We start from the raw sequence: 27,745 nt of genomic DNA on the forward strand, positions 1-27,745 counted from the left end.
CGATGCAATTCATTAGCGGCAGGTTAGTTCAAAGGTCTGACACAAGCAGTTTCGTCGGTGGCATAAGACATTGTATTATTTTCCTATGCTAATGTGTGTGATCAAAAAGCATCCTGCTCACTGCCACTTCTGCTTGTACTACCTTTGTGCGTGCACACGTGTGAAAAGGAATCTGAACCAGTACGGTTACATTCCGCTAAGGGTAAGGACAGTTGTCAAGGCCTTCACTGCATGCAGATGGTTTCCATACAAACAATGAGCCTGATCATGCACCAATTGTGCCATTAGTTTCAGCGGGTGCAGGATCAAGGTTAGCTGGCAGTATTTTCAAGTGCTCAGCACCCAGAACTGCATCCAATGAGCTGAGCCCTATGGAAGATCTGGCCTATAACAAACTATCTCCAGTAATTATTGCTCTGACTTGTAAGAAAACCTTACAGATACATACACATGCAAGCAGGTCTAAAGGCTCAATGAATAATCCTTTGCAATCCAGAATTTGTTTAAAGTCTCTATTGCTAGCAGCAGCAGCACAGTAAATTAATGCCTCAATAAACATGCAATAGGCCATATTCATAGAGGTCATTACAGTGGAGATCTAAATGTACTATACACATGGCTTCAGAGGCAATAGTAGAAAGTGCTGCAAGGGTAGCAATTAACAAAAAAGAGTCTAAAGATTTTAAGCCTTTGTGAATTTTTATAATGTAAAAAAACCACAGCCCGCTCTCCCCCCAGCCCTTGAAGGGAAATAAAGCTTTGAAAGACATTGTAGAGGGAGCAGCTGCCAAGCACTACCAAGCAGATGGGGGTTCATTTCAAACGGCTTGCAGATTTTTAACCTGAAGATGGGCAAGTCTGGAGCATCTAGCTCAGAAGAAAAACAGCATTCGGAATGCGACTACTGTATCCAACTACAAACGTCGATGCTTTGTACTCCATCAGAGGGTCTTGGAGCACTGTACCAACTGGAAGGCAATAAATTCACACCTTACAGTAATTTCATCTACATCAGATTTCCCTAGTTGAAATATGTGAATGTCATGGGGGACTGTGTCAAAAGCCTTAAATAAAATTAAGATACATCACATCTACTCCTTTCCCCCTACCCACTAGGCCAAAAACCCTGACAAAGAAGGATAATAGGTTGATTTGGCATGATTTGTTCTTGACAAATCCATGCTGGCTATTCCTTATATCCTTGTTATCTTCTATGTGCTTACTAACTGATTGTTTAATAATTTGTTCCAGTCTCCTGCCAGGTATCCAAGTTCGGCTGACTGACGTATAATTCCTTTCTTTGATGGGAGTAACATTCATGGAATTTCAGGCCTTATCTACTCACACAAGTTGCACTTGTTTAAACATGAATTGGTTTCAAAACAGACTGATGGACTGGTACAAACCATGCTCCCGACATTTCTACCAGTTTAAAACTGCCTATACTGGTTTAGCTTGTCTGCAAATTTACCAACGCAGGCTAAACCCCTCTGAGCCAGGTTTATATTGATTTAAGAGCTCCCACCGACAATATAATGCCACCTACTTCCACTGATCTCAAAGTGCTTTACAAAAGAGATGAGCATCATCAGTTCCATATCACAGGTAGGGAAACTGAAGCCCTGGGACAGAAGTGACTGGCACACAAAGTTGCACCATTTTAAATGAATCAGTTTAAAAACCACCTTTTTCACTCAACTGGTGTGTTTTTATATGCAGACCAGGCCCCACTTTCCACAATCTCCCCCCCTCCCCGAACTCCTCCAGGAGAGACCTGGTTCTGTAGTAATTATAAGGAGGGTCAATACAATGTACTTATTGGGTACTTGTATGGCCCTCATTACTGTAGTGATGATGAGCACCTCACAATCTGATGTATTGATCCCCACAATACCCCTGTGCAGGATATACTATTATCCACGCTTCACTAATGGGGAACAGAGAGATTAAGTGACTTCCCCAAGTCTCAGAGGAAGCATGTGGCAGAGCAGAGCCTTGTACCCAGGTCTTCTAAGTCCTAGACTAGCACCTGAATTGCTGGGCCATCCTCTTTCTGCATGTGGCATAGATTCTTCTCTTCAAAAGATCCTTCCATCATTAATCTGCACTGATGAGTTTCCTAAACGAAGCCTGCTGCATTAAAACTATCCAGCATTGCTCAAGAGCCTGCACCAGTCTCCCAACCCAATCCCTCTCCAACAATTGGAATGGTTTTGTAGATGCTATGTAAAGGTACACACCTCCAGCCATGCATTGGGTCTCCAAAGGGACTGTTATTATTTAAACATGGTGCTAGTGCCTAGAGGTTGACCAGGTCAGAGCTGCTTTGTGCTAAGCTCCCTACAAACACAGAAAGCCGGCTCTGCGTGTGTGTCTGCCTCTCTCACCTCCCTCCCCACACACAGAGGTTTATGTTACTCATTATTAGTAGCTCTTAACTCCTTTATGAAAATAGCATCAGAGGCCCCGCAGCAAAAGCAGAGCCCCATTCTGCTAGGCACCAGACAGACACGCCCCAGAGAAAGTCCCTGCCCTCAAGAATTTACAATCTCAACAGACAAGCCACACAAACAGTGGGAGAGGAGCAGAAAGGGGAAGTGATTTGCCCCAGGGCACCCAGAAGGCCAGAGGCCAAATCAGAAATAGAACCCACATCTCTGACACTCAATATCTTAAGTACAGGACTGTGCCATGTTGTCTCCCCACATTAGGGGTTCAACTGAACAAATCCACTAGAGGACCCTCCCTTAACCCAGGGTAACAGGCTTCACGCCCCTTTCACCATAAGACAACGGTAGATGTTAACACAAAAGTCCAAACCCAGGTCTGACTCACCCTGTTCCTTTGGCAGAAGTCCTTCCTGCAGGCTCTAGCTGGGACGCACTGCCTAGCAGCAGCTCAGCTGATGATAGCCTGTCAATTAACCCAGCAGGCTAACGAGAGACACCTGTCAGCAGACCAAATCACTTCTGCATGCCCCACAGAGCCTGAATATATCCCTGCAGAAAGTACAAGGTCCCCTCACAGCAACAAGGGGTCAGATTCTGTGAAACTCAAGTCGTTGAGGCTAAGGACTCAACAAGATTCAAGGACATTCATATTGCTATCAAGAATATCCAGATTTATCAGAGCATGGACATGTATCATACCATCTGACATTGGAGATCAGACACTCCACCAGATGGACCTCGGCTCGGTTCCAGTCCAGCAAATGCTATGTTCCTAGGCACAGTCCAGGGTGACCCAAAGATGGCTTTACTCCACTTTTTCACCTCCTGGATTCTGGGGCAGAATAGCGCTGTGTATAAGTGAGATCTGCCATGGAGCTGTTCTAATTCATGAGTTTCCCCCAAGGGCAGCTCAGAACTGCACCAAGTGCTACGCAGATGCTCCCTCCTGTGCCCAGTTCCCCCCCCACATCTCTGGCACACTTCCTACACCACAGGTAAGGGGATGGGGTGTTCCCTTTGGGTCTCATCCCTAGGCAAAATAAAGTCAGTTAGTATCAGGAGAGGAGGATTTAACAGAAGGTACCTCCTACCCCCACCCCCACACACCCCAGACTGAAATTTTGACTCTAAGAAGCCAAACGTCCTGAGATGGATGCAGCCTGGGTAATTCAGGTGGCTGACTGCAGTGAGTTAACTGCTACTCCAGACTCCAAAAAAACACTTCGCCAGGCTTTCCGCCTGTTCTTTATCAGCACAGTGTAGCCAAGTCCATGTTCTCCCCCTCCCACGCACCCAGAGCCTAGAGTCCTTCAGCTAAATACTCTCTTGAAACGAAGCTCACACATTACCATGGGAATCCCTACAGGAACGAGTTGTTATTCCCCATGGAAGAAGCCGAGATAGTAACACAAACGAAGCCCTCTGCTAGGGAGGCTGCACAGTCTCTCGGAGACAGAACCGAGAACGTGCCTCAATTAATTAATTTGCTTATTAACGGAACCCGTTCTCATTTTCATCCACCAAAGTCACTTTGGGTCTGATTCTCATTTACACCAAGGTCGCTCTGGCAGCGTACAGGGGCCTCTCAGAGTGAGTAAACTTCATTTACACTGGCAACCTCAGGCAGCCTTAGTATAGATGAGTATCCGGCCCTTCGTGTTTTAATTCCATTGCTGTTAATGATCAAACGATAACAGAGGAAGGTCACTGCAGGCCGTCGGTTTCTCAGCCAGATGCACTTTACAGCTAAGGAAGGGAATGTTAGCGAGACTATGCCACTGGCCTAGAGGGGTTTTCAGGGGAGGCACTTGGATGTCACAGTGATGGCTGCAGGTATAAAAGTCCTGACAGACGGGGTTCGATCACATGGGCAGGAAGCAGCCTCAGTGGGCAGCCATCCCGGTCACGTTTTATCAATAAGACATCATACATATAGCAAAGCCCGGCTCACACAATTAACCTGAAAAGAAAAAAAACAAAAACCACCACACAGTTCCATAGTACAGGAGCTTTCCAACTAAACACAGAACGACGTGGCCTGGGAAGCAGAGGATAGCTGGAACGGGGTCGCTGAGGAGAAGGCACTGCCTGGAGGGCGCAGGAGGCTAACCTTGGGATTGCAGGCGCTTGACATTAGGAAGCAGATATTTCCTAATATGATGAGTTAATAAAAGGAGCTTCTGACCCACAAAGCATCAAGCGGTGATTCAAAGGCAAGGAAAATCAGGCATCTTCTACAATAATATCAGCTCAACGCTGTGAGGTGAGCACTCCTGTGAGGTGTCAAGCACCCTGATGGAACTAATGAGTAAAAAGCAGGAGTGAAAAAGCTCAGTAGCTGAAAGAACACAAGGAGTGACCAGGAAGATACAAAACCTCAGAATTTGCCTCATATACCCACAGCGGGAAAAAAACAGCCACAAGAGAACCCTCCTTGGGAAGCCCACTTTGCAGAACTAGGCAACTCCAAAGGCAGCAATACACCTATAAAGCATCAGCCGAGCCAATGTGATTAAGTGCCATCTCCAAATTGCTGCTTAATGCAGCTTTGCTTCCTTGTTTTCCTTCTTACCTGCTGATGCTGCCTTGCTCCCGCTGTGATGGACTTGACGAGGGTGTCTATTAACGGCTTACACATGACCTGTAACAAAGAAGGGCCTGGCCATTAGTGCCTTGCTGCAAAGCCTAGTTTGTTTGTTTGTTTGTTTTTAAAAAGGCCTAAATTTTGTATGTTGATTCAGCACCTGGTTACTGGAAAGGTAACCAGCTTTACTCACAACAACTCTGGGCAAAGCCTTAGCTCTAGTGAAGTCTGTGGCAAAACTCCCACTGTCTTCAGTAAGGTCCCAATCTCACGCTCTGGCACTGTGGGCTTAAGCCCAGATCCTGCCAACATTTTAAGGCACCTCTACTGTCCCACTGACGCATGGGAATACCCAGAGTTAGGGCTTGTCTATAATGAACCCCTTCCTTACTCTTTGTGGGGTTATTAAAAACCATATAGACTCAGGAGGGAACTCAGACCTGTGACTGAGTGAATAGACTGGCCTGGCAACAGGTTAAACTGACACTAGACATCCCAACACCCTCATAAACCATCACCTTTAAATGGACAAAATCAGACATGGAGGTTTAGGGGATGATCCTGAAAGCAACTCCGTGCCTTTAGCTCCCGGTGCCTCCAATGGGAACCAAGAGCACTTGGCATGTTGCAGAATCGGGTCCTAAGCAAGCTGCCCAAGATAAATGGAAGAGCCGGGAGTAGGCACATGAGACTCTCTGGCCAATAGGCTGTATTTGCCCTTCCCATCTCTCTCTAGTCAATTAGGGTAGGGCAGGGCACAGTCTCACAAGGAAACCAGCTTTCCAGAAGCTCCCACTTGCCAGAGCTGAATTAAGTAAAGAATCTGAAAATGTCTCATTTGCAGTTTGACGTTTTAGTGCCTCTTTCATTAGTTAAACAGCCATGAGACAAGCTGTCCAGCAGCTATTCCCCCGCTCCCAAAGGACTGAAGCATCACAGAATTTTGTGGGTTTTGGTTTGCCTTTTTTTTTTTTTTTTTTGGTAATATAAGCCATCACCGCCATTTCTTGATGGCCCCAGCTCAGACGCTCCAGGATCACAGCTTATTGCAAACACCGCTGCTCTCCAGGAAGCTAATTAAACTGCCACAGCAGCCCAGGGAGAGAGGGATGTCTGCAGGGCTGAGGTTTTATTTGGGAAGAGACATGTGTTCAGGACAAATACTGCTCACTGAGTCCAATACACCGAGGTCAGCCTCATCCCCAGAGAGGGTTTACAGTGCTGAAGATTCTGGAGAAAGGGACCTCCTAAAGCAGAGCCTCCTTTACCCGAAAGCCTCTGTGAATCTGAAGTACCAGGAGGGGCATGTCCTCTAGCTGTCAAGAGGAGGGAAGGGGTTCAGAGAACTGTTTCTTGGACAGACTCCTGGAAAGCCAACTGGCTCAGGAGGGTTAGAAGCAGCCTGTGTAAGGAGTACCAGTTCCAATTAGGTGCAGAGGTTCAAAGCCTGCAGGAGTCAACATCCACTGCCAATCCCAAAGGTTTGGGGGTGATGACACTGTTTCACCAACAAGGTTGGAATATGTCCACTGGAGTCTACTTTACAGGAGACTGAGAACATGCAGACACTCAACACACCTTGTGAGTGCAGATAAAAAGCCATTGCCCGGAGGCAGCTGCACTAGAATTGCAAGTCTAATGCATCCCTACCGTCTTGAGTACATGTATCAAGCTAATACACCATGGCAGGTTTCATCTGTCTAGGGCCTCATAAGGCATCCTAAAAAGTATGGCCTTTCAATTCAATTCAGATGTCTATGCCAGTACCCCCCGTACGATGATGTGTTAATGGCAGAGGGTAACAATAGTTCATTCCTCTGCCTCTTAGACATAGCAAGCTGCATTCTTGTAAATCTTACAGCTGTTCTACAAGCCTGCAATGAACTGAAAAATAAAACCCGTTGCTTTCCGAGGGTTTACCCTGGAACACAGGGTACCACATTCCTAGCAACGCTTACCGGGAAGCGGTTGAAGAGATCAAGAAACATAGACCCCGTGAGGGCACTCTTCCGCCTGGTCATGAATCCACTCAATGCCTCCTGGTACACCCTGGTCACTCTCTTCAGGTCCAGAATGCCTGTGCCAGAAAGCTGGAAAGGGCAGCAAGAAAAGATGAGGTTTGTGAAACAATGGGAGCGATTCCATCTATACCAGAGCACCAGGGAGCACGTGTTGATATTGCCCAAACTTATCCTTCTTGGGTAACTTACACATTTGTCCCTAACAACATGCCTTTTCAAGGGCCCACCCTCAGCATTTTCCTCACACCCCGAAACTCACACGAGCTCTGAGTGTGCAAGGAATGCAGGATCAAGAGTGCTCAGCTCTTACCTGATGCTTTTCATTTATAGCTCCCCAAGTGCTTTATGAAAGGTAACTATCCTTATTCCCATTGTCCAGGTAGGGAAAACTAAGGCACAGAAAGGGATCGACACTGGGATTTTCAGGACAGCTCAAGACCCCTGCCCAAGGCCACACAGCAGATCAGTGGCAGAGCTAGAAACAGCACGCAGGTTTCCTGACTGCCAGTCCACTGGGCAATGCTGCCTCCATACACAGGTGAGTTCGGCCATGCTCCAATTTGCTGGATTACACCCAACCCCTTCTAGAAAAGGGCTCAGAGTCAGCGGGAAGAGATAGCGGGGCAAAGATACATGAGAACAGTGGGGTGAGCAGCATTAATATGTAAGCTCGGGGTCTGGTTTATTATCCAATTAGCAGGCACCCAAAATGTATTCGCACCCTTTGATGGCTGAAGGAGATACCTCACCTGGACAGGTGGTTAAGAAGACGACGGACTATGAGGGTCAGCGAGGATATGACAGTTCAGGAAACAAAGAGGCAGAACATTGGGGGACCAAGTCCACGACCATCAACGGCAATAACACAATGCAGACTGACAATACGAAGCCCACCGGGGAGCCCAGCCCCACAGAGCTCCTGCCTTGGGAGGCGGACAGCCCTCTTACCTGGTCAGTCTGTGCACTGCTCCCTTCGCTGTTTTTCTGTTTCTTTTTTGAGGGAGAAAGCGGAGTCGCCGTCTCTCTGGCCACGTTTCCTTTCAGCACTTTGAACAGGTACAAAGAGGCGCTGAACCAGAAACAAAACCGAGAAGTGGGCAGCGTTTAGTGGAGTGCCCAAAAGCTTAGGCCCAGGCCCCTGCAATCAGGTCTCCAACAGAACTTACAAGCAGGCCACTGGTCAGACAGACAGAGCAAGCAGCTCTTCTCAGTGATCTGCAGCAGGGACAACAAAGAGGTCTGGATGCTGGGGTGGCTGCAGGGTCTCCTCTCTCTAATGCAGTCTCTGTTTTACTGACGGCTACATCAGGAGCAAACACCCCTTTGCTCTTGTTACACCTTCCACCCAAGAATAGCCCAGTGCCTTGCACACTCTTATTCACTGTATTGTGGTAGTGCCTACAGCTGCCCTATCGGACTAGGCACCGTACACACATGCAGTGGGAAAGCGGTCCCTACCCCAAAGAGCAGACAGCCTCATGCATGGGGGGATACAGCCAACAGACTGCATGGGGACGCACAATGTTATAGTTGACTCAAACCTGACTAGGCATGTTTAGAGTGCTAAGCGGCGGCATCCCCATTCAGAGATGGGGGAAACCAAGGCTCAGAGATGGGATGGGACTAGCTTGAGGTCACCCACGCTTTCTGGCATAACAAACATCAGGAGAAATAAATATATGCTGCATCAGCATCCTGGGAGCTCCTCACCCACTTGCACCAAGGGGGAGAGAAGCAGACACTGTCAAGTAGAGGTTAGGGCCCTTCCGCTTACGTTTTTCAGTTGTTTAAAGCTCTAGTTGCATTTCCCTTGTGAAACACAGATGGAGAAACAAGCTACCAGGGTGCATGCAGAACGGTCACAGCCCTGCAGTGACACGAGTTCCCATCCCGATCAGCTGGAATCAAGACCCAATTCCATCGCCTACTACGGAAGCCTGCGAGAGTCTTTCCACTTTCTGCCAGTTGGGTTGGACCATTTCTGTACCATATCTCTCAGGCAAGAGGAGCACTACAAATTTTGCTTCTCGTGTCAGTGATGCTTCAAACTGGCAGGACACTCTCTCTAGCTTGCCAGCTCAGCCACTGTCCCCCCTCACGTCTCTACAGCCTCCTCAGGATTTTCCAATACTCACATTTCCCCCAGGCCTACTGGTCAAGTTGGTCTCACCAGCTCTGTCTACTGGCATGGTTTCAGTGTTACCATAACTAACCAGCTATAATGGTTAGTTGTAACCATTGTAATAAACTAAAATGGACCAGACAAAACTGCGCTGTCCCCCCTTACCTGCTTCAATTAACGATTTGAAATATTAGCACCATTTCCTCAGCCTATGAGCCACCGAGGTCTTTGGTTTCACCAACCTGAATGGAGGCACCTCCCCACTCACTTAGTGAAACTGCCTATGGCATTTGGACCAAAGACAAACCTTGTGTAAGGTCCCCACTGAGGTCAATGCAACTGCACCCACTTACAGCAGCTGTGAATAGGCCCCTCCCCCCCCAGCATGTGGTAAATGAAGAGTTCTCCCAGCCTTGCTACTCACCTGAAATAGTAGAGTGCCAACACAGAGTCCGTGTGCTTGCTGGCTCTCTTCACCAGGCTCTCCAACAAGGCATGCAAATCCTCCACCAGGTCGCCCACGCTCCTGCAGTACTGCTTGGCTCTACATAAGCGATTCCTGAAAAGAGGACGCAGGCATTAAGAATGCAGGGCTGTCAACTCAGAAGAGAGAGTTCGGAGCAACGCGCTGGCATTAACCCTGGACATTAGGGCTCGGAGTTAACCAGCAAGCGTCTCACAGCTGGACATGGGATCTGTGCCGCAACCACAGGAAGCCCTGTGGCAGAGTGGGTACGGCACTCGTTAGCTGTTCAAGGAGGGCAGGGTTTGCGGAGCAGCTGTTTACACCTTTCACCTAGAGATCCAGGCTCACACATGAAATGCATTTGGTGGCCTCAAACCTCGTCAGTACCGAAGCACATGCAGAGCAGCGGCTGGAGGTGAGAGAGTGACTCAGAACTGAAGGTGCCTAGAGCAGGGTTGTGTGAGGGACAGGAGAGTGCCATGTACCATGCACAGCACTTTATGCCTAACTCCAGCCTGTCCTATCAGCCTCCTTTGTGCTCTTTAACAACCCCCCCCACACACACACACTTTCTCTCTCTCACACACACACATGCAGAATTCTGCTTCTGCACATGAAGAATCTCTATTCATAAAAACACCCTCCCGTCCCAAAGCTGTCTGGGATGACGTCAACTAGCAGAGAAATCAGGAATGTGTCAACCCCATGTGTCTCCGCACCTTGCGTAGGAGGATAGCATGTTTCTCAAAATAATCTCCAGCAGCCGAGTGAGATTCCTTGCTGCATGATCACGAACAACTCAACTGGTGCTGTCCCCCATCTGCAGGGCTCACCAGGCAAGGTCTAGCAGGGTGGGGCTGTTACAAAAATCGTTTTTTACAGTGCCGTGAAATTGACACAGCAATTTAGTAACAGAGAAAGTTGCTGGGTGATTTCACTCTGGACAAAAGAGGGTGAGTTTCCACGTAAAGTGTGAGATTCAACACATAGCTTGAGGTCTATGGAAAGGTTACTATTGACTTCAGCGGCATGGTATGTAGGGATTTCACCTTCTTCAAATGTGTTTTGTACTTGAAATCCTTCAGTGGAGGAGCATGGAGGAGGAATGCTATAAACGATCAGGATTCTTTCCCTTCTAATAACATGCAATTAGCAGAAAAAAGGATTATACTTAATCCACATGCACAGCAGACTCATCACAACCAGCTGCTAGGAGTCAAGTCAGCACCACCAAGCAGCTACTACAGAAACCAAAGACATACTGACAGGTAAAGGACTTTGAAAGACACTTCAGTGCGGACACTTACGTGAAGATATCAGCTGTTTTCTGGAGGAAGTCTTGCTCCTGCTTGTCAGAGTCTGAACTCATGCTCCGCTCAATCACCAGAAGAAGGGGGTCAATAATATCAAACACAAGGGGGTTCTCTGGCTGCTTAGCAAGGAACACCTCAATGAGGTCCAGTACCTAGAAATATAGGTCATTCAAATGAGAATCCCTGTGGACTAGGCAATATGGACTATCAGGATGTGCCAAAAACAGCTCCTTCAAATTTGTCCATTTACAAGGGTCACCTATCAACTTGGGGGAAGTAGTAGGGAATAAAACAAAACTTAAAACAAACAAACAAAATCACATTTCCATCTGAAAACTGGACACCTACTAACACCCAGAATTACTGTAACTGAAAGAGATGAGAGAAAAACAAACATTCTCTTTAGTTAATGCATTTGACAGCGCTTTGTGGATAGTCAGTTTCTGTGTTGTTGATGGGTCAATTACACTTCCTGGCTAGATCCTCAGATGGTGTAAACTGGCATAATTCAGTTGAAGACAAAGAAACTACAAACATTTCACCAGCTGAAGGCCCACTGACTTCCAGACCAGCATGATGATCTCACACCAGTGCACTGGTGTTACTAAAATAAAAAAGCAGATGCTCCTGTGACCCTGGACACCCCTTAGTTATTTTTTCCTCCATCAGTTTGGCAACATTTGTAAGTAGAGCCCTACCAAACTCAGGGTCCATTTTGGTCAATTTCACGGCCATAGGATTTTTAAAATCAGAAATTTCATGATGTCAGCTATGGTAATTGTAGGGGTCCTGACCCAAAAAGGAGTTGTGGGGGGGTCACAAGGTTATTGTAGGTGGGGGGTTGCAGTACTGCTACCCTTACTTCTGCACTGCTGCAGCGCTGCCTTCAGAGCTGGGCAGCAGGAGAGCAGCGGCTGCTGGCCGGTATCATAGCTCTGAAGGCAGAGCCGCTGCCAGCAGCAGCGCAGAAGTAAGGAGGGCATGGTATGGTATTACCACCCTTTTTTCTGTGCTGGTGCCTGCAGCACTGGGCCCTCAGTCAGTAGCGGCCACTCTCTAGCCATCCAGATATGCAGGCAGCAGCACAGAAATAAAGATGGCATGGTATGGCACAGAAATAAGGGTGCCAACAGCCACTGCTCTCTGGCCACCCAATTCTGAAGGCAGCGCAGAAGTAAGGGTGATAATACCACGATCCCCAAAAAAATAACCATGCGACCCCCCTGCAACTCCCTTTTGGGTCAGGACCCCCAATTTGAGAAACACTGGCCTCCCCCGTGAAATATGTGTAGCAATGGGTAAAAGCATAACAAAGACCACAATTCACAGAGGTAGACCAGATTTCATGGTCCATTACATCTTTTTCATGGCTGAGAATTTGATAGGGCCCTATTTAAAAATTACTACTCAAGAATCCTTTTACTGGATGAAGCCGCTTGATAAATTGCAAATCTATTCTACAGGTTCTACTGCCACCTAGTGGTCACAAATTAATACAACGAGGAGTCCTTGTGACACCTTACTTAACATCTGATGAAGTGGTTTCAAGCCCATGAAAACGCATGCCCAAATAAATGTGTTAGTCTCTAAGGTGCCACAAGGACTCCTCGTTGTTTTTGCTGACACAGACTAACACTCTGAAACCTGTCACAAATTAATACTACATTCACACCTAGGGAAACTGTTTTCACTGCCGAGTCCAAGACTCACCATTCTTATACCTAATAACCCAGGGAAAAACATACAGCCAAGAGTTTCCAGGAGGGATTTTGGGTGCCTCCATTTCTCAGTGCTCAACCTGAGACATAAAATCAAAAAGTGCCAAGTACTCACCATCTGAAAAATCAGGCCCCGTTAAGGTGTCCCCAATTGAACATACAACAGCTAAGACACCCAAAATCACTGTTTTCTTTTGAAAAGCTTTGCTTCTTTATTATAATATATACTGTAGTAGGTCTTTGGAGACCGATTCATGCTCTAGAACCCCAATGTGCTAGGAGCTGTACAAAAACCAGAACAAAATACAGTGCCTGTCAAATGAAGCTTACAATATAAAGACACACTTAATGTTTTTGGTTTCTTTAGCAGCTTATTCAAGGCAATAAAATACATCCAGCTGTCTAACGACATGCTACAAAGATAGACATGGGCCATTCAATAGGACATTTGCCTCCTACCTTAATCTTAAAATCCCTCCGTAAGATTTTCTCCTTCCGCATCTTTTCTTTCTCGTCCTTCTTTGCCTGGATCCGCTTCTGCTGTTCAGCAAAGAGGGCCGAAACATTCTCATCAAGGGCCAGCATGGTCTCATCATCCACATCCTCATCGCTCTTGTCTCCTCCCTTTAAAAAAAAAAAACAAAACCAAAAAAGTCATTTTACTTATTTTAAAATTCAATCCCCCTTTCCTCAGCCTCTTGGGACTGCAGTTCACCAGGGTGCAAACACTTCAGAGCGAAGGAGAGTTCCAGCCATTAAGCCTCAAGAGGGACAGGATGGATTTGGCTGGCGCAGGTGTCGGACAGACTTCCCCACATGTGGAGACTGACTTGAGCTTTAGAAGCTTTTGCCCGGCAAAGATTAGCCCAGCGCAAGCCTACCCTGCAAAGGGCTGTGAGAAGGCTGCAGAGATGCGTAAAAGGGCAACCACCTGCCTACGTCTTGCATGCATGTCTCTGACGGCCAGGTTACTGCGTAACTGACTGGCCAGGTCATTGGGCACTTTCCAGCCACCCGACCCAGCGAGGGGCAAGAGGCAGAAACATGTACACAACATAGGCCCAATTCAGACTACATCTGACATGGACGCGTGTGGAACTTGTAGCTGCAGGCTGAGATTTACAGAGGGGCCTGAATGGGGCTCAGCACCCAAGTCCCATTAACGTTCAATAGGAGTTAAGTGCCTAACTCCCTTAGACTCCTGTGAACACACCAGCCACGGGTTTCAAATGCACATAAAGGACAGCTGGATCAGGACTCCTGCTACCCAGAAGGAAAGCGGATTACACTGCATCAGGGCCTTAGTTATACTGTACCACAGAATATTCCGAGCCTTCCTCTATGCTCTCTGAAGCATCAATCATCTTGCAGGTTTGCCAACACCTACCAATGCATTCCCCGCCTGGAGGACATTCATCAGCTGATTCCGAAAATTTTCATCTACGCCTTCATTATTATTCTCATCTTCACTATCTTCCTCTCCATCTTCCTCGGAGCTGTCATCATCAGAAGAGTCTGCACTTTCCTCCTCGTTCTGTGAAGAAGAAAAGAGTCCACCCCACCAATTAAGCGGCGTGCGAATTTAAGGCTGGTGAGACAAAGAATAAGCAATGGCAATGCACGCTCTCTCAGTGCTGTCCTGCCCTGCTTGAGTGCCTCAAATGGGATGGGGAAAGAGAGCTGCTGGCAGAAAGCACATCCGGTCTGAATGAAAGGGATATCACTGTAGCTGAAAGAGCAGGACAGGCTCTATAAAATAAGAGAATTACCAAAGAGAAGTCAGCCTGGGACTGGCTTTGGAGAAAAAGACCTGCAGGCATTGCAGGAAGGGGCCTTGTTAGGGAACCTGCTTTGGAGAGTTATTTTCATGCCTAATGAACTTGGATTTGGTCCACACCACTTCAGGCTTTGCAGTTCCTGAACTCTGAGCTCCAGGATCCAGACAATCCTGCGTCACAACTATTCAGCCTGTGGCCTTTCTGCTTAACTTCCAACAAGAGGTGATCATCACGGTGGCTTGTCCGATGCGGAGACCTGTCTGCTGGAAATCATACACTTTTTAAAGCTGTATTTCCAACAGTATTTTCCTTCAGCACAAAGGAACTAACATTTAGGCACTTTCAACAAGACGTGTGCAGACTGTATCAGAAAAATATCCATTAGCAGAGGAGCAGTCATTTTATTGAGAGAGAAATGCAACCAACTTCTAAAGACACACATCGCAGTAACACTGTTTTCAATGGTCACGTATGGAAGATTATTTCTTTAAACAAAGGAGTTACCGTATCCTCCAGCAAGGTTTTCTTCTTTTTGTCTGTTTCTTCCATCACAACAACAGCACTTTCCTCATCCTGATCTTGCTCTGGATCAAGAACCTGTGGAAGAGTTTTCCAAACAAGTTTTACTTTTATTTTTTTTATACAGAATGTACAGCTGTTTTCAGCAAACTGAATTAGCTGAACAATGACCAAGTTAAAGTTGTAACAGGCTAGAAAAACAAAGCTTTCTAGCTTGCGTCAATACTTTTGTACCTGTTATTTATGGAAACCCATACCAGAAAATTTGAAAAAAGCCATATGATACTTCTACAGCTTACAAATAAGAGGGGAAAGGAAAATATGAGAGGAAGAGGGTGGTAAAATGAACAAACATCTATTTTAACTCCTAATACACATTACATTCCTCATAGGAAGTACTTTCTAGTTGGTTTTTTTTTTTTTTTTTTTTTGGCAATCGATAGATTATCCTCTCATAAGATGCAACACTAGGTAGTGATGTGACCCTATTCATTCAGATTTTGAATTTCAGGTACTTTTAAGCTGCTGCTGCTTTTTTTAAATTACGATTCATGCTAAAACATATAAGCACAATGATGTATAAAGTGACACAATAATTTCCTAAACCAAAGATAACAAAGGAAAAAAGTGACCAAATATAAGCTGTTCCCAGGTTCGCTGGTTCAAGAACAGGTGGCCCTGCACAAATCCTCTCATCAGATTCTTTTAAGACTCAGAAGTACGTATTTGAGGACATTCCCATTTCATAGCATGCACTCTCATGGAGGCCTCTCCTTTAACCTGTGACCTAGAAACTGGACACATACTGCTGGATCTAGAATGACACAGGCAGCTAGATAGCAGGCTGCAGCCTAGAAGGCGAAGAGGCCATCTCCTTTACCACAACCCTCTGAGCCACAGGATGTCCCCTTACTGTCTTAATTTAACCAAACCCTCACTTTACTTGTAAAACAATCAGAAACATCAATCAATCCAGCTCCCACCCCAGATCCCTCACTTACATTCAGGACCAGGTGCAGAGCTTTCTTTGACAGGTAAGGACATATGCGTCCAAACACACTTTTGGAGACCCGGCGCATGAGTAGGCTGGGCTGGGAGAGGAGGGATAGAAGAATTTCCACAATCACCTCTACCCATTCTGGCTCTTCGTCATCTGTGCAGGAAACAGAAAGGCATCAGTGAGGAGAAATTAAAACTTGGGCACCAGGCTATCAAGGTGCTTCAAAGAAAGGGCTGCAGACACCTCCATCAGGCAAAAAAATAACAGTGCTGGCCAAATGGGGGAAGAACACAGGTTTTCCTGCAGTGACGGACTGAGAATAATACAGTATGTTGCTAGGTAACGCAATTGTATTGAATAGGTTACTGTCACTGTAAAGATGACAGACCTAAAATCTTCTTTAGAACATGGCCTAAGCAAACGAGCATTCCACCAGGTAACAGGCCTGGCCAGTCCTGCCATCTGGTTTGCTCCACAGGCCTATATCTAGGTACTTAACGGCTCTCGTTGCCTTAGTATTCAAGCGCCTCACAACCGTTAATGGATTTGTCCCCATTCCCACGGAGTCCCGGAAGCGACAGCCCCACTTTACAGATGGGGAATGCAGGTACAGGGTGGTTAAAGTGCAATGTGCCCAAGGCCACACACGCAGTCTACGGAGGAGTTCTGAACTGAACCCAGGTCTGCTGAGTCACAGGCTAGTGCCCCACCCACTAGATCAGGGGTGTCCCACACAGAGCAGGCAGGACGGATCCAGCCTGCCTGGAATATTCAGTCTCCAGAATCTCAGCTTTCATTTAAAAAAAACAAAAATTCTTGCCTTATAACTAGAGAGAAAACCTTCCAAAAATGAACCAAGGGTAACTATGCCTGAATCGACAGACAGCCTGGAACCAATCACAACCCTAAACTCCTCTGTTTCATAATCTGATTGATCAATTTAAACAACAACAATGCCAACACCCATGCCAAAAAACAAAAGGGGGGGGGGTGGGGGTGTGCCTGGCCTGGGGCCACATCGGGTTCCAAACTGAGGTGGAGGGGGGAGGTAGGGGACTGTGCCTCCCCCCAAAGCCCCGCGCCCCCCCCCGCCCCCCCCTCTCACTCCCCCCCAGAACTCCTCGACCCCCCCCCCCCCCTCCTCCTCTTGTCCCTGACCACCCACTCCCGGACCCCTGCCCCTAACCGCCCCAGAACCCCATGGGCCATATCCGGGACCGTCCTGCTTGGAACTTGAGCTCCCGGCCGCAGAGGCTAGCCCCCCAACCCACGCCTACCCAACCCTCCCACTCCCTGTCCCCTGACTGCCCCCTGGAACTCCCTGCCCCTTATCCAGGCCCCCCACTCCCCTTACCATGCCACTCAGAGCAGCATGTCTGGCAGCCGTGCTGCCTGGCGCCAGCCACACCACCCGGCAGGAGCTCGCAGCCCCGCTGCCCAGAGCGCTGCAGCACGGCAAGCTGAGGCTGCGGGGAAGTGGGGACAGCAGGGGAGGGGACGGGGCTAGCCTCTGTGGCCGGGAGCTCAAGGTCCAAGCAGGACGGTCCCGGATATGGCCCACGGGTATGGCCGGATATGGCCCACGGGTATGGCCGGATATGGCCCACGGGCCATAGTTTGCCCATCTCTGACATTAACCATTAACGGCTGATCATTTCCATGGACGATAGGGACAGTGAGTGGAAGCGACGCTCTCTGGCAGGGGAACTGAGGGTTGCCACAGGGACGAACAAAGAAGACTCACAAAGATGGGAAGGCTTGGAGGGGAAGAGAGAAACAGAAAGGAGGATGGGGAAGAAAGAGAAACAACAGGCAACTCTGGCAGCAGTGGCCCAAAGGGGAGCAGATTCTCTCACCAGGTGATGAATATAACAAAAAAGCCCTGGCCTACTTATAACTGAGCACTTAGCTAATCTCTACAGGTCATGCTCACCCCTGATCTCCGTGCAAACCTCCCACTAATGCCAGTGGGCATCCAGTGTGCTGTGGGGAGCAAACAGTTCTGGATTGATACCTTGGCCTTCACACGAATAAGCATGGAATTTAGCCCTCTGCTCCCAAGGAGTTGGACACTCCATTAGCCTTCCTACCCTCTTGGCCAAGGGAAAATTAATTTGAATTCTCTCTCTCATTTCCTTCCACAATCCCCAGAGCATACAATTTAACCATGCTCTTCTGTATCTGGGTTTTATATGGGATCTTGAGGTCCCAATGGCCCCACAATGTAACAAGTTCTATTTTAATAATCTAACGAGGTACTTTTATGTAATCCCTTGCATGTTTTTTGATGCTTTGTTTTCTATGCTATATCTTTTGCGGGGAGGGATAGCTCAGTGGTTTGAGCATTGGCCTGCTAAACCCAGGGTTGGAAGCTCAATCCTTGAGGGGGCCACTTAGGGATCTGGGGCAAAATCAGTAGTTGGTTCTGCTAGTGAAGGCAAGGGGCTGGATTCGATGACCTTTTGCGGTCCCTTCCAGTTCTATGACATAGAACTACCTCCATATATTTTACATGAATTACTGTGCTGCTCTGTGGAAAAAAATAGTTAAGGGAAAGGCTTAAGCCTCACAACACACCCTGCAAGTCAGGTATTATCCTCACTGTTTCTCACATGGGGAAACTGAGGCACAGAGCAGTAACACAAGTTGTCCAACACAACGAGTCAGTGACTGAGCCAGAATTAGAACCCAGGAGTCCTGTCTCCCAGCTGCAATCACTGGATCATGCATCAGCTACTAGCTCTACCCCAACAATTACCTTAGAGAGCAGCCATTTCAAACAACCACACTCAAAGCAGAAGTAAGCCAAAGTAAGCCAAATTCACTGCTGGCACAAGCAGATGCCACAAATCCACTGGAGAAGCTCCCAGTTATGCCAGCGATTAATTTAGCCCTCAGTGGTTAAGAAATAGGTTTTTCACAAGTAAATATTCAGCCCAAATTCCTAAAGACAATTCCCTCGTGAGTTTTATCTAGAATTCTTGTCCTGAGCTTTTAACCAAGAAAACTACTCTTGTCATTTATAACATGGCCCTCACGATCGTACCCGGGTGCTCAGGATCTCAGAGTATACATCCCATAGCTCTTCTCCTTGGGTGGGTGAGGAAGGGAATTAGTCACAAGTGTGAAAAATCAGGACAGGGGGTGGCGGGGTAATAGGAGCCTATATAAGAAAAAGACCCAAAAATTGGGACTGTCCTTAGAAAATTGGGAAATCCGGACACCCTAGTCACATGGGGAGGTGAGTTTTGAGCACCTCTGAATGGGCTCCCTACGCGCCTGCCGGTGGGCAAGGATGACAAGCCGACCCCCAGCTCACAAGCAATGCTGACATTCAGTGCTGAGTATTTCTGTATGATTAAGGAAGGGAAGAGACACCTCACTCCCTCCTCCACCAAAAATCAACATTCTCCGCAGAGGGCAGGACCTAGCCCCCGCTGGTTAGTAGCGCACTTCCTCTGGTTTTGTTCTAAGATGGGATTTATATTTTGGTAGGCTCCCAGTGTGCGCTGGGCAATGGAAAACACATTAACAGGGTAGAGGATTGTTAATAATTCCCAAAGTCTCTCTCTTCAGATCAGAACCCACCAGGCTTCTTCTTCTTCCTGGATTTCTTCTCCAACGCCCTCTCAATGCAGTTCAGAAGGTCATTCAGAAGGTCCTGGGTTTCTGCCGGAGTCTGTTTGATGTAAAACAGGAGCAGAGAGAGAAGCCAGGCAGTGAATACCCTCTATCAGTGCAACAACAACGCAAGAAACGTACCCATTTCTGCTCCTGAATGCAGCACAATGTGCCACCATTAGGATGCTAGGCACACAGACACGTTGGGGTTTTCATCTCAGCCACATGGATATGGCAGGACAAAGGGCAGGAGTTAACAGGACTAGCTAGGAACCTACTGGACCCAGTGCTTCAGGGTCGTGCAGGCCTTCAGGAAAGTGCCATGGAGAGTTGGGAGTCAAGTCCATGGGAAGGAAGGGGGCTCAGCACTTCAGAGGCAACTGCCCAACACTCCCCCCCAAAAAGGATTTTTGTACGTAGGACAATTCTGCAAGGAGAGTGCAGTTTTAAAGCCCCTCACTTTTCAGTCATTAACTGCCAGGAAACGCTCTGCTGGTCTTCTGTATATATAGCGCACGTGAACATTATATTATAGTTCAGACCCGGGATTCAAGTTCCAGCAGAATGTACAACTGAAGAAACCACCTTGGCCGTCAGCACCAGGCCACCCCCTAGCACACATCTGAGCTGGAGACTGTGCAAAGCTGGTAGCTGGGGCGGCCAAGGTGAGAAGCAGAGTGAGGATTTTCTGGTTGTTTTCTATTACCAGCAGCAGACACGATTCTTATTTTAACAAGGTGCCAATCCCAAAGTGGAGGATCTGAACATAGCAACATTTTGCACAAAGTATTTTTGGATCTTTTTTTATATTTTAAATGAGGACTCTGACGGACAGCCCAACAAGAGTATTAATAACTTTGCATGTATATAACACCACTCACCAGTGCGTCTCCAAACATTTACAGACATTAATCAACCACAACACCCCAGAGAAGGCAGCCACATTATCCCATTTAGGAGCAAAGAAAGTACGTGACTTGCCACAGTCACACAGCAAGTTAGAGGCTGAACTGGGACTAGAAACCAGGACTCCAACTCCCAGTCACTCTCGCTCCCTCCCTGATAGCCAAACGCATTTCCTTCGTTGGCTGAAAGCTCAATGCTTATGACCAGTGCTGGATTCCTGTTCTACTGGCCCCTTAATTTAAACAGCCAGAAATTCTAAAGGATTATATCTTGTCAAACACAAAGGAAGTGTCAAACTGTTTCTGCCCGCAGTTCAGAAAGCCCAGCAGACATCAGCATGGTTCATATAGCCCAATATGCACGACGACTGTTACCTTGAACAGATGAATGCCCACTAAGAGCAGAAGGTGCTGGAAAGCAAAGATTTCCATACTGCGGGACTCCTTCTCTTTCTTCTGCAGGTTCTCCAGAGACTGCAGCATTCTGAAGAGACAAACGACGATGGGCCTTTCAGTGTTACAAGATCAAGTCCACAGCATCTCAGACAAGAGCAAGAGCTTCAGATGATCTTGCTGGTCCCTGCACTCGTTAACTGCACCACTTCAAATACTCAGAGGCAATTTAACTAGACCAAATGACATCAAAGCATGTAGGAAAGGATCTGTCTTTGACTAACAATTGGCAGGAATAGAGGTCTTCTCTCGAATTCTCGCAACAGCACTCTCTGTATGGCTTCTAAATAATGTATTTAGGGCAAGGCATGGATTCCCAATAGATTTCAGCTGAATACACAGCAACAGCACACTCATTTAGAGGAGAAGGAGTTCAGAGAAGGTCAGATGGGGGCCAAAGGAACTGGCCTTCTAGGAGGAAAGATTAAAAGAGAAATCCAGCCTGGGAGAGCTAATGGGAGTGGGAAGCCACATGACCATCAACAAGTATCTGAAGGAGGAAGGAGCAGGAGGAAGAGTTAGAGTTGGTGCAAGGGAGTCTAGCTAGGAGCAATGGGGTGAAGTTAAAGGGAAAACACAGGCTGGATTTCAGGCAGAATTCCACAGACTAACAAACATCGAGGACGGGTCTCCAAAGGGAAGGAACGGAACCGCACTGCTTAGGACGGTTCATCCACACTGGACAAAGCAATAAAAAGAATAGTACAGTATAGGGAACTTATCCTGCACTGGCCAAGTCACTGGATTGGGTGCCCCAACAGGGCTTATCCACTTCTAACATCTAGGATACACCCTCAGCAAAGACAAAGCAGGCAGATTCAGGCTGCTTCACCCAGAGCAGAGGAGATGCTTATTCAGTCAGGCAGCTTCCATTGTCTCATGTTACATACCTGGACTCATCAGCCTAGACAAATCAGCTGCTCTAGGATGATCTGACCCAAAAGCAGAAGCATAGCCCACGGCCTTGGAGACACCAAGAGAAGAGGCCAGGCAAACACGCCCATGGAGCACATTTTCCCAAATCTCTTGCACTCTACTACAGAAGCCTCGATTTCCTGCACGCGTCAGCCATTCCCATTGCCCTTCCTCACCCCCACTGCTAGTCAACAGACTTCAGCTGGCTTCCCAAGCCTCTCACCGGTCCCAAGCAGCCCTCTGTTCGGCGGTGAAAGGAGTCACAGCCTTGACGTGCTTCTCGTGGGACAGGAGGACGCTGGCGTACTGGATAATGAGGTAGATCCACAGGTTCCTGTCTGCAGTCACCCCGTGGATGTGCTTCTCCCTCAGGGCTGCAGCTTCAACCGTGTCTCCCAGCACGTGCAGAGAGTTTAAAATCTGAAGCAAACTGAGAGGCAAGCAGACAGCAGACAGCGCCACATTAACAGGGAGAACTGACGCTGTTCTCATTAGTTACTGAATTATTAGAGCACCGAGACACACTAATTATTGACTAGTGCCCCACTGAGCCTGATTTATTCCACCGTCCGTTCCCAACACCACAATGGCCGGGATGAGTTAGAGGAACCGGTCTCAAAACATGGCTCACTCATTCTATTCCTTTCGGGGTAGCTCTACGGATTTATTTAATTTAACAACAGTTTGCAAGCTTTCTGCTTCCAGGGCCCAAAACGTAGCCGCAGTTCTCTTCTGCAGCCCCATTTGTACTACAGCGGTATCTCAAGGCCCCAACCACGACTAAGCGCTGTCTAAACAGAAAGTCAGAGCAGTCCCTGCCCTAAAGGGCTTGCAATCTACTTAGACAGGACAGGAAGCATAGTCCCCATTTTACAGATGGAGAACTGGGGCACCGGGGAGATTAAGTACCTTGCCCAAGGTCACCAAGGGCGTCTGTGGCAGAGCTGGGAATTGAATCCAGCTCTCCCAACTCTGAGTCCAGTGTCTTATAACCACAAGGCCTTTATCCCACAACGCTTCACGGGATTCTTTGCAAAGTGACAGCTACACTCATTATGCTCCCCTCACCTCCTCTTCCTTTCTCCTGACCTCCAACAGAGGGGCATTTGAGCACCTCTCAATTGCCTGACAGAAGAGCTTAGATGCAGCAATGTCCCGGAGATCAATACTCCATTTCTTTTGCCTAAGAATAGGCAGGGAGAGTGGAGCACCAATCAGCAGGTCCCAAAAACAATACAGTCCTGTTCATCCAAATGGGACAGCCTATAACCAGCTAGTCAAATAAGCCGATACTTATCTTAACTAACACGGGCTACATCTGGAACACACTGTGGATTTGGATAACTAGGCTTTTGGGATTGAGGAAATTTGGATTACTGGAATTATATTACACCGCTAGCAGGCAACAGAGAGCAGCCATGTGACCCTGCCAGGCTTTGCAGTGTCACAACTAACCCCCCTCTCTGGAGTCCATAAATAGTGCACCCCTCAGCCAGTGCTGCTGAGTAATGGGGGCTGAACGGAAATTGGAGGAGAAAGGCCATCTGGCCTGACCTCAGCACTGCACAGATATGATTTGGGTCAGTTACTCTGTTAAGAAGCAGCAGCAGCTTAAGCATTTCTAGGAAGTTTTACCCAAGATCTCTAAGGAAAGGGGGTTTCGGTTATGGCTGCACTGATGCACCAGTACACAACACTTAATGCAACAGAAGTGCAATAACCCCCGTCTCCTGCCACGCGCCTGGCAGGGCCAGAAATACCCAAAGCAGGGGCTGCCATACTGCAGGGGAGGGGGCAAGACGAGGTCCAGCCACATCCCTCTCCCCAGCACCCCTCCTGGACCCACAACTGTGCACGGGAGACACCACACATATGCCTGGGGGCGCTAGGACAAGGCAGTGCCTTCCCCCCACGCCAGAGTGGCCAGCTAGAGACTCTTCAGAAGCGGCCAAAGCTGGGACCTCAGGACATTCCAGTCAAAATTCCAGAATGTTCTGGCTGTCTGAGCCCTGTGCTGATGGGCTGTTGGCACCACCCTCCCCCTCCCTTCTTACCTCAGTTTCACTCTACACCTGTCCCATCCCCCTCTCCCGTCCCATTTAGTTGGCACTCTCCTAAGTAACACCCCCTACCCCCACTCCCCCCCCCAAATTTTTTTGAATCAACATAATGTTTGCCGCCATCACATTGTTCACTCTGCCTGTGTGTTCTACCCATTCCCCTACCCTCTGTTTGTCTTGTCTATTTAGACAATATTGTCCCACTGTTTCCTGGCACTTAGATTGTAAATTCTTTGGGGGGCAGGGACCATCTTTTTGTTCTGCGCTTGTACTGTACCTATCATCACGGGGTACTTGTCTTTGCACCTAGAAGCCCCATCCATGGACAATATAAATAATAATACGCTCCTCTCTGGACAGGAGATCAACTTCCAATGCTAACTGCATGCAGGCAAAGTCCATACCTGAAAAACAAGTTTGCAGCCATTGAGTGAGTCTGTCCATCCAGAGGTACTGAGGGGAGGGATTTCGTCTCTGGTATTTCAGCCGTTGGTTTCTGGGTCTTGAAGAAAGCATGGAAGAAGCAAAACCTAGAGGGGAAAAAGGAAGAGAGCAGATGAAGATCTGACTTGGGTTCTATGGGCCTATACAAAACCACCTTTATAAAAAGCAAATTCAACACTGTAAACAGCATGTGCTTATTCAGCATTTCTCATCCAAGCATCTCCGAGCACGTCACAAATTTTAATTAAGCCTCATGAATTCTATAGGCACCCGACCCCACCAGGTACCTGCAGTTAATGGAAGAGGAGGGTGCTCAGTACCTCAAAGAAGGCCATTAACACCCTGCAACATCATTTTTATTACTACAATACTCATTTAGGCACAAAGACCAACTTTTTAAAGGTAGTCAGGTGCTTGAAGATGCAGATAGACACCTAAATACCTTTGAAAACTCTGGCCCAAAAGATTAGAGGTATAATTTTCAAAGCATCTAAGAAGTGCCTAAGTAATCTAAGTCTTACTGAAAACCAACGAGAGTTAGGCTCCTAAATTATTTTGGCATTTTTGAAAATTTTACCCTAAGTGACGGGGTCCAAGGTTGCCTGTCAGTTGCTTTAGTACAGGGGTAGGCAACCTATGGCACGCGTGCCAAAGGCGGCACAAGAGCTGAATTTCAGTGGGACTCATACTGCTCGGGTCCTGGGCACCGGTCCGGGGGCTCTGCATTTTAATTTAATTTTAAATGAAGCTTCTTAAACATATTAAAAACCTTATTTACTTTACATACAACAATAGTTTAGTTCTATATTATAGACTTGTAGAAAGAGACCTTCTAAAAACGTTAACATGTATTACTGGCGCGCGAAACCTTAAATTAGAGTGAATAAATGAAGATTCGGCACCCCACTTCTGAAAAGTGGCCAACCCCTGCTTTAGTACCACTCCAGCCTTCTATCAAGAATCACCCCACCACTGGGTGGCACTAAGTAGTCTTTAAATCCTTCTCACCTGACAACGTCCATCACCAAATCCTCTTCCATCTTCCCTTGACTGTCAATGATGCTGACTAGTCGGGCAATAATCCATTTTCTCAGCCGAACCACTCGGTGCTGGGTCCTTTCAATAAGCAAATGGATACAATTATAAAACAGAAGCTCAGACACTGCACTGGATAAGAAAACACTGAAACAATGGGTGATGAGACTCTGAATACCGCATAAACTTTCAGCAGCATAAACTATAGTTAGAAATCAGCTAGAATGCAGCATATACTGACACATATGCAGAAAGAAGTGACAGGTGCATGTATAAAGGTACCTTTCCTAAGCTACCTTCATTTTCTCTTCAGCTGGTATACATGCACTTTATAAACAAATATGAACTCAGATCAATTCTAATCCAATGAGCCTAGGTGTTCCACCAAAAACTGCTTCAAGAAAAGCAAGAATGTTCCTATGATTGAAGATCTTAAGTCACAAGGAGAACACAACATATTGACAGAGTGTCTTTTACCCTTGACAAGTCTCTGCCTATGTCTGGGTGAAGCATCATGCTGGCGTACCACACCACAGTAACAATTAAGACACACAGGCCCCTTTCCTTCACGTCATCTAAAATTGAGGGAGTGCAGCTGGAATTTTAACTAGGCAGAATACAATTACCCAAACTTTCATTTGACCAGTGCTCCAACTGTCACAAAAGGTTCTGTATCACAACTGATCAGGACCTAAGTTTTACATCTCAGTTTGAAGAGACACTGAGCAACACAGCGTCCAGCTGGGGTAGTAGCACAGTGAGAAAGCACAGTGACAAAGAACACCTAGAGACAATTCATCCCCCCAGTTTTTCCCAAGAGGTTTTCCCAATAGGAAATTTCTATGGTTTCCCAATAAGGATAAAGGAAAAGAAAACACAAGCTGCTCCTGACCTAGGACCAGCGAAAAGTGTTGCTGGGAATCAGCTGTTGTAGCTGTCCCCCATCTCCCCCAGGCAAACAAAACAGAGCTAAACACAGGAAGATGCATACAACATGGCTCTAAGAAAGAGGAGGGGCTTATACTGTAAATACACTCACATATTTACTTTCTCCTGGTTCTGTTTTTGCCGGCTGGTGGTGAAATCTAAGCAGCAGTCAAAGTCTGGCCTAAGGAACATCCTCTTGAGCCAGTCGACGTATTTCAGCAACACTACAGGCTGCAAGTGTTTCACCACCTTCCAGAAGCTGGGCACAACCGGATAGCCTTGATTTGTCAGAGTGGAGAAGCCAATCATCACTGCCAGCTGCTTCTCTGGATCATCACAGCCCTCTAGGAATGAGTTAACATAGGTTTCCATCTCCGGAGCGAACTTAAACCGGTCCGGAAGCTGAAAGAGTCAATACAAGCAGGTTACGGCCCATCATATTGCACGATGGAGACAGAGAAATATGCACACTCAGTCACTGTACAAAACTGACTTTGCTCTGTACTTGCACTTGGTACAATAAATCCTGGGTCTGAACATTCACTGGGGCAGTATCAATACTCCAGATTCCCACAACCCATTCACCCCTTCAGATGTCATTAGAGCACAAAGTGCTGGACAATAAGCTCATGGGCTCCATTTTACAGATGGCAAAGCTGAGACACAGAGAAGGGAAGTGACTTACACAAGGTCACCCAAGAGGCTAATGGCTAAGCCAAGAATACAACTCAGGTCTCCTGGGGCCCACTCCAGTGCTCTATCCACTAGACCAAACTGCTTCACCTACCAGCAATGGAGTCTTGCATGCTCTAACCTGCCACTGATCTTGGACTTCACCAAACCTTAATCTCAAACTGCAAGTAGCCCTCCCCCCCTGGTAGATCAGACACCACTGATACAGGTGAGGTCTTAAGAACCATCAGCTGACAATGTTGCCCAAAAAGTTTGTGAGAACTGCTTTATCTTCCTGCAGTAGAAACACAGCACATAAATGTTCAATGGGGCCTGTTCTCCCAGGCTTGCTGAAAGCTGTGCAGATCAAGTGGTTCAAATTTTGAGACTAGGAGTGTTGTAAATAGTGCCACATGGTGCTGAGATCTACACTACAGCCCAGACCCTGACTGCATATATGCTAGAATGATACAGACAGCAGTCTGCAAGGGGTAGAACTTTCAGCCCAGCAGTACCAGACACATTTATTTATCCCATTTTCCCGACGGTCTTGTACAATCCACAGCGTTTCAATTATGTCGTACATTCATCCCCACTCACTCGACTGTGCTGTGAGGAGAACGAGAATATATCTGGAGAAAGCTTGAAGGGGAAAAGAACAGTGACTCCATTCCAACCACATAATGCAACTTTTCTAAGTGAATTAAACAAATTGTTTTATGAAATGTCAAGATCAATACGG

At 47.2% G+C, this 27,745-nt stretch overlaps 1 protein-coding gene across 1 annotated transcript in view; it reads right to left on the minus strand.

Annotated features, from left to right (window-relative positions):
• MYBBP1A (MYB binding protein 1a) overlaps nucleotides 1-27,745 on the minus strand; it is a 75,455-nt gene that overhangs the window by 37,929 nt on the left and 9,781 nt on the right. The window contains exons 10-24 of the mRNA XM_039507611.1: nucleotides 26,444-26,733; nucleotides 25,378-25,485; nucleotides 24,330-24,455; nucleotides 22,089-22,295; nucleotides 20,873-20,981; nucleotides 19,560-19,650; nucleotides 15,973-16,124; nucleotides 14,957-15,049; nucleotides 14,062-14,208; nucleotides 13,134-13,298; nucleotides 10,951-11,108; nucleotides 9,602-9,736; nucleotides 8,004-8,124; nucleotides 6,993-7,124; nucleotides 5,023-5,091 (exon numbers count right to left, since the gene is read on the minus strand). Of these exons, the coding sequence (XP_039363545.1) occupies nucleotides 5,023-5,091; nucleotides 6,993-7,124; nucleotides 8,004-8,124; nucleotides 9,602-9,736; nucleotides 10,951-11,108; nucleotides 13,134-13,298; nucleotides 14,062-14,208; nucleotides 14,957-15,049; nucleotides 15,973-16,124; nucleotides 19,560-19,650; nucleotides 20,873-20,981; nucleotides 22,089-22,295; nucleotides 24,330-24,455; nucleotides 25,378-25,485; nucleotides 26,444-26,733 (2,103 nt within the window). The remainder of the gene's footprint in view (nucleotides 1-5,022; nucleotides 5,092-6,992; nucleotides 7,125-8,003; nucleotides 8,125-9,601; nucleotides 9,737-10,950; nucleotides 11,109-13,133; nucleotides 13,299-14,061; nucleotides 14,209-14,956; nucleotides 15,050-15,972; nucleotides 16,125-19,559; nucleotides 19,651-20,872; nucleotides 20,982-22,088; nucleotides 22,296-24,329; nucleotides 24,456-25,377; nucleotides 25,486-26,443; nucleotides 26,734-27,745) is intronic.

Source organism: Mauremys reevesii, linkage group 20 (genome assembly GCF_016161935.1).
Source record: "Mauremys reevesii isolate NIE-2019 linkage group 20, ASM1616193v1, whole genome shotgun sequence".
Classification (NCBI taxonomy): domain Eukaryota; kingdom Metazoa; phylum Chordata; order Testudines; family Geoemydidae; genus Mauremys; species Mauremys reevesii.